The sequence below is a fragment of the Triticum dicoccoides genome, chromosome 7A, assembly GCF_002162155.2.
Source record: "Triticum dicoccoides isolate Atlit2015 ecotype Zavitan chromosome 7A, WEW_v2.0, whole genome shotgun sequence".
NCBI classification, from domain to species: Eukaryota; Viridiplantae; Streptophyta; class Magnoliopsida; order Poales; family Poaceae; genus Triticum; species Triticum dicoccoides.
The window spans coordinates 476969994-476977052 of NC_041392.1; the positions used below are offsets into that span (position 1 = coordinate 476969994).

The 7059-nt window shown below is 43.6% G+C and overlaps 1 protein-coding gene across 1 annotated transcript; it reads right to left on the minus strand.

Annotated features, from left to right (window-relative positions):
• Nucleotides 1–266: 266 nt before the first annotated feature.
• On the minus strand, nucleotides 267–4763 carry LOC119329358 (TOM1-like protein 5). The gene is made up of 10 exons (XM_037602398.1): nucleotides 4618–4763; nucleotides 4228–4394; nucleotides 3829–3907; nucleotides 3306–3404; nucleotides 3108–3221; nucleotides 2601–2758; nucleotides 1592–1667; nucleotides 1351–1436; nucleotides 1052–1213; nucleotides 267–978 (listed from the first exon to the last, which is right to left on the minus strand). Exons 2-10 carry the CDS (start codon nucleotides 4326–4328, stop codon nucleotides 630–632), a joined length of 1224 nt encoding a protein of 407 aa, XP_037458295.1. The 5' UTR covers nucleotides 4329–4394; nucleotides 4618–4763; the 3' UTR covers nucleotides 267–629.
• Between the last annotated feature and the right edge of the window lie 2296 nt (nucleotides 4764–7059).

Below are 7059 nucleotides of genomic sequence, written 5' to 3' on the forward strand. Positions count from 1 at the left end.
CCGTTGGAGTTGGCCTAACATAAAAATCTAACTTTGATACAAGAATGTGTTAAGAAACGATGAGAAGATGATCCATGACTGGCGAGGTAGGAGCGATAGAGATCCAACATGCTCAATTGCTCACGCGCGTAGCCTTTTCCAGTGGACATGATCCACTCCATTGACCGCCGACTAAAGGCATCTGAGCAGTGGAGAGCACGCCAAGCCTCTGACACAATGTACTGCTGATACAGAAAACTCAAAAGAACAAAACATCCAAAAGCAGAGGCAAGTGCAAGGCTCATGGAGTGGTTGATCACTCCCTAACTCCACTTGTTACCCATGAAATTATCTCTCGCCTAAAACAGATTAACTATAATACTGATAAGTGACTAACAGACAGCACAACACCGACCAATTGTCTACAACAATGTCAGTCAGCTGAGGACAAGCAAGAAACTGGAAAAGAATCATCAAGCCAACCAAGTCTGTGTACAGGGTGTCAGTAGGAACTAGGAAGGCCGAGGCCAAGGCGGCCTCCCCCTCTCCGAACAGATCAATGTATCGCCCGCCAGGCAAGCATCAAGAGGATCATCCATACTAATAAAGAGCAAAAATAGAATTGTATATACCAATCACTGCCCGCCGCCTCAGTCGCCGTAATCCGTGCTGCCGCTGCACGAGCTGCTGCCGTCCCGGCTGCTCTGCAATGAAAGGCCCCTGAGGTGGCCAGGCAGGTTGACGCCGCCGTCCATGCTCTTCTCACGGAAGAACCTCTCCCTCTCGGCATGCTTGGCGGGTGGCGGCGGAATCAAGACAGCAGGGTCAGGCCTCGCCTCCGGGTGGTCTGGTGAGCGGATGTTCAGTGCAGTGGGTTTCCTGTCAGGGAGAGGTGTCTGGATGGTGAGCGGGCGGCGCATCTTCTCCTCGGGTATAGATCGAAACGATGGCATGGACTCGTCTATGTGGTCTTGCGATAAAGCCTTCCCCTTCCGCAGTCTGTTCCAGTGACAGGAAATTTGGTAAGAAGGCCCGACTTCAACCAATGAAGGAATAGAGTGATAGACCATACCTCCGGTATAGACTTTCAGCATCTTCTTCCTCCTCGTCCTCCTTGAGATTAGATGGCACTGTCGTCGCAGTTGGGTGAACTGAAAGCAGTGTATCGTGCCGTACAAGAACCTTCTGCAGCTCCTCGTTCAATTCTATACATTGCGATACCACCACTTCATCCCTAGCAAGTAGTTATAACAATGAACACATCAATGCAATGACAGTATACTGAAGGAGCAAACACAAAAGGAAATGTCCACACTTGCATAGAAAGAAGTAGGGAAAACGGACAAGCAGCACCAAAAATTGAACCCTTACCTTGATGTCATAACCAGATGCATTATTCGTTGCTTTTGAAAAGTACATTGCTCTACAAGATCCAACACAAACTCATCTGTTGCTCCCTACAGAACAGAAAACTCCGATGTAAGAGTTCACAGTAGGTTTATCTTTACAAAAAGAAACATAGTGCATTCCACCAAAATTATTTCCCCAGAAGAAAATAACTGCTGCAGTATCAACCCTATAGTTGAGGATGTAAGTTATGGTTAATATATACCACAGGATGTCTAAGATCCATGGAATTTAATACATCCCTGAGAACTTCCATGACACTGGATGCTTTCCGAATTATACTGAAACACAGAAAAGTGCACTGTCAGAACTACTGATAGTCCAAAAGGCAATTAGATAACCAACACAGGAAACAATATATTTGTCACATCACAGGAATTATCTTGTCAATAAGTAACAGAGGACCATACATACTGGTACTTGCTCCCTATTCCCTAAGTATTCCTGCTACTAAATCTGGAATAATATCATGTTGAAACATGTGTTTTTATCCTTGTAAATGTTCAGGATACAGCTAACTGGTGCCATATCAGTCGGGTGCTGGGTATGGATAAATAGGTGAATCGGCCAAAAAATCGGTTAATCGGCTATTCGGTGACCCACCTAGTTGCGATTAACTGGCTAATATTTGGAACATTGATCCTTGCTGCTCCATGTGGGCGCTACTCATAACTACGAATAGTCAAACAGCATGTTACTTGCTCCTACCATGCAATGTCAACAATGATAGCTCAGCCAAAACACAGGTGGCACCTCAAATAGAACTAACTGGTTTAGCTGAGTGATAGAAATGGATTTCTCAAGTCAGAAATGCAACCCCTCAAAACACACTTTGACATCCATGTCCTTGGTCCTAATTGAAACCATTGAGTAACACCATATACAATAACCAGAAGAACAATACATGTACAGTAAAATCTGCTTTTGCTAAAATGACACAGGATGGTTAGAATGGAGTGTCAATGGCACTTACATGCTTATAATTTTCATCAGAAGGAGCCATGTTTATACTAGGAGTAAAAATAATTTCAGTTATTCAGGCATGAAACGTTTAGGTTTTTTTGAGCATAGAGACTGGAATGACAACATGTTAGCTTCATTAGAATATTAAAAATGTATCAAACTAAGATACTAGCACAAAACAAAATTAACACATATTTAAAGGTGGGATACAGGTTGCACAATGAAATGATTACTATCAACCCCATAAATACCTCGTGTCAGAAACAAGCTGCACGTTAGCTTCCTGTTGAACACCATTCGATCTGCTAGATAGATTGTCCTTATTCGGTTCGGTTATTGTTTCTGGCACAGGATTGTGTACTTGTGTAATGACAACATTTGGACGATTCGAAAACTTCACACCAGCAGACTAAGAACATGAAAACATATATCAGCTATATACCAAAAAGAGTAGCTATTCTTACTATCTACTTAAAACTACTAATATTCAAATAATCACTGCATAGTGCATAGTGACTATATTGGAGTAGTAACTTGTAAGGTTGTTAAGGCACAAAGGTAGAACGACCAACAGATATTATGCAACATACTTAAGGACTCAAAAGTTAATAATAGTATGCCTCATAAGCGCATGTATTTGTCTCGGTCCAGGGAAAATATTACAGTAATGAAATTCCTTATACTACTCTGCGCGATCCAATTTTGTTGCAGTACATGGAAGAAAGAAAGGAAATCAAGATAGATTTTTTTTAACCTACCACTAATTCATAATATGCCTCATAGTACTGGGGGAACTTTCCTTTAGCTCCACCAAGGGATGTTTGGGTCGCATCTAACAAAAGAAATATCTTTTCCCGAACTGGCAATTCCGTCTGAAACAAAGAGTATTTGTTATGTCAACATCAGTTAGTAAAGGTACACAACTGTCCTCCAACAATAAGCGAAAAAGAAGTCACCTTTTTCTTCACTATTTTGACAAGTATCGGAAGAAGCCCATTATCAATGACCTGCTTGTGGATAGGCTCTCCACAGTTATTCATGAGCATCTCCAACAGCTGGAAGAAATAGCACCGCAAATGGATGTTGATTATAAATGAAAATGGATTTACTAATTTTCTCTTGGGATATGACAGGTTATTTAGTTACAGTGAGAGAAAAAAATAGATTAACATCACACAACTGACCGCACAGACAGAAGCATATTAGGCACCTCTGTGTTCTCTTTTATAAAAAAAGCAGTGATCAGGGCACCAGGGAGGCTGAGTTCTGTTTTGCAATAGCAGGGCACTGAACCAAATAAAGGATTTGCTGAGTTCTGTTTTGCAATAGCAGAGGCGTAGATAATCCCCTTCTTCTTACATGTCCCAGATATTTATTAAGAAGTACTAAGAGGTTCATATGACTAATCTATAACCCCAAACACCGCAGCAGGTCGAGGAACCAAGCCACAAAGAGACTAATTCGGCACATATAACTCACCATGACAGCATAAAGTTGAGCATTCTTGCTCCTGCTTCCTATACACTTCTTTATAGATTTGATCACATCCTTCGCTTTCCTGGTGACAGTAACAGGGAGAGAGAAAAATGGATCATTTGAGGAAACAAACGCCGTCATTCCAAATGGCAACCTAAGAGCCATGGATGTCTAAAAAAATCAGCATGCCAAGAAGAACCGATCGCTCCTTCAGATCGATTCACCGTTCACTCAAGAAAATACGGGGATAAAATATATATTTTTAAGAGAACAGGGAGATAATATAATATATGTTGCAAAATCATAAACTAAATCTTTGAACTGGCAAGAAGTTGCAATGCTACACGCATGACTGAATATTTCGTAACAAGTGGGTATTCTGCAATGGAACGGCAAGATTACCCCGGATCCTGAGCGACGAGCTCGCAGATTTCGATGTTCTTGGCCCAGTCCATCTCCTTGAGCTTCTCGCTCGTCGCCGCCTTCACCATTTCCGAAGCCATCTCCACCAGACTCTCTTCAACGAGTTCAATCTACGAGGTTTCTTCCCCCACCGGACTAATCCAAACCTGATTCCACCACACAGATGAGTAAAATAAGCGGAAAATCCTTCTTGTCGTACACAGAGGCACTAATTAAACCATAAGTATCGCGTCTTTCGCGACCCGCGAGCACCACGCAAAGAACATTCTTTCAGGCGAGGAAGAAGAACAGATACTAATCTACAGCCACAAGATCGCTCACTTCGAGGGGGGGAAGGGGAAAAGAGAAGAGAACATAGCACGCACGAACCCGGATCGGCCGCGACTGAATCGAGAAGCGTCCCTAGTGCATCGTCGCCGGCGGCGGGGGAGCCATGGTTGGGGGTGGCTCGCGCAGTGATCTCAGTGGGAAGGGAAGGGAGGGGAGGGGGAAGAGAGAGAGAGAGAGAGAGAGAGAGGGGTATGGAAGGTGAGGTTATTTGCAAATTTCAATGCAATTTCTCATTTTGCAGATTGCACCCTGTCTTTTCAGGTATCGGAGTTTCACCAGCGTTGTCACCATCGTCGTCCAAGGAAAACTTCGAAAAGGTAATCAAGCCAATCAGCTTCATATCTTGTGTACTACGAAATTACAACTGAAAATGACAATGTTGTCTTACTTCCTTTGTTTTGGCTTATAATAAGGCCTCAGTGGTTTCCGGCCAGGTTCTTTTAGACAATTTTGGGCTATTGTTAAGGATGATGTAATCAAATCGGTTAGGGATTTCTTTCACAATGGTGTCATGCCGGATTATGTCAATGATACTATTATTGTGCTCATCATAAAAATCCTAACCCGGTAAACTCACTGATTTCAGGCCGATAAATTTGTGCAACATACTCCCTCCGTCTCATGATATAAGGGTGTTTTTTATAACTATCTTCGGAACGTACTTCCTTTATTTTTTATATAAGGCCGATAAATCTGTCGGAGCGCTCCTGGAATCTCACATCTTCTATTTGTGGATGATACACTTCCATTTTTTGAAGCAAACAGAGGCGGTGCAGCACATGTAAAAAGTGTGCTTAACACATATGAGTTAGCTATGGGGCAATCTCTAACCCCAGCAAAGTGTTCAATTCTGTTTGCGAACTCTTGCTCTACTGGCCAACAATTAGAGGCCAGACTTGAACTATCAGTGGATAACTCACATTTTGAAGAGAAGTACTTGGGCTTACCGACGCCAGATGGATGTATGACTAAGGACAAGTTTCAGAATTGCAATCCAAATTATAAAAACGTATGATGTTGTGGGGATGCCCATCTCAGGGTGGAAAGAAAACTCTCATTAAATCAATTGCATGATCTATTCCAACGTATATAACGAGTATTTTCGAGCTACTCCTTGGTCTATGTGATGATCTAAATGAGATGATTAGGAATTATTGGTGGGGATCATATCAAGGGAAAAGGAAGGCCCAAGGGAAGTCATGGGAAAAGAAGATTAAACCAAAAGGTTTGGGCGGCATGGGATTCTGTCATTTTTAGACTGTTCAATCAAGCTTTACTTGCGCGACAAGCCTGGCGTCTCATCACAAACCCAGAGAGCTTTTGTCCACAACTGCTAAAAGACAAATACTACCCCCAATGAGCGCCTTAGGGACATGGTGTTTGCTTCGAACCCATCTTCATCGTGGCAAGGCATCACCCATGGACTGGAACTAATGAAAAAGAGTCTACTGTGGCGGATTGGTAATGGGACACAAGTTCAGATTTGGAGGGATAGGTGCATACTCAGGGGACTGGACTTCAACGTGATCTCACATAAAAGAAGATGCCGCCCCAAGTGGGTGTAAGACTTGATCAGCGTGAATGGTGCATTGAAGGAGGAAATGATCAGGCGGTACCTTCCCCTTGATGCTTCAGAGATCCTGAAACTGAAACTTCCTGCTGCAGATAGTGTGGACTTCATCACCTGGGCGTGAGCCGTCAGGGAATTTCTCTATTCATAGTGCGTATAAACTGGCTTTTGATGAACTCTATCAGGAGTCTCAGTCATCCTCCAGCAGCTCACCCAGGGCGAGAGAGGGTACTGGAAGCAGATTTGGGGAAGCCTGGCACAACCCAAAGTTTGTGTTTTTGCTTGGCGCACTGCAAAATAGTGCATTACCTACATGGGAACGTAAGAATGTGATAAACCTATAAGTTGATGATCACTGCCCTATCCGTGGAATTGAGAAGCAAACCACCTTTCATGCGTTTTGTCGCTGCCCTCATGCGACTGCATTGTGGTGTGCAATGGAGGAGATCAAGCCTCTACCACCATTTTTGAGATTGAGAACACGGGACCCAAATGGTTGCTGTTGGGAAACGTAGCATGCAATTTTAAAAAAAAATCCTACGCTCACGCAAGATCTGTATAGGAGATGCATGGCAACTAGAGGGGAGAGTGTGTCTACGTACCCTCGTAGACCGAAAGCGGAAGCGTTTGACAACGCGGTTGATGTAGTCGAACTTTTTCTCGTTCCGACCGATCAAGCACCGAACGTACGGCACCTCCGAGTTCTGCACACGATCAGCTCGATGACGTCCCTCGAACTCTTGATCCAACAAAGTGTCGAGGAAGTAGATGAGTTCCGTCAGCACGACGACGTGGTGATGGTGACGGTGATGTGATTCGTGCAGGGCTTCGCCTAAGCACTACGAGAATATGACCGAGGGTGTAATCCGTGGAGGGAGGCGCCGCACACGGCTAACAGATGGTGTTGTGTG

Bases quoted from the DNA above. Each gene is read 5' to 3' on its own strand.
- LOC119329358 (XM_037602398.1), bottom strand. From the start codon at position 4,328: ATGGCTTCGGAAATGGTGAAGGCGGCGACGAGCGAGAAGCTCAAGGAG. The intron at 2,759-3,107 runs GTAGGTTAAAAA...TCATGTTCTTAG, and splicing joins AGGCATATTATGAATTAGTG to TCTGCTGGTGTGAAGTTTTC. The intron at 1,437-1,591 runs GTATATATTAAC...TCTGTTCTGTAG, and splicing joins TGGATCTTAGACATCCTGTG to GGAGCAACAGATGAGTTTGT.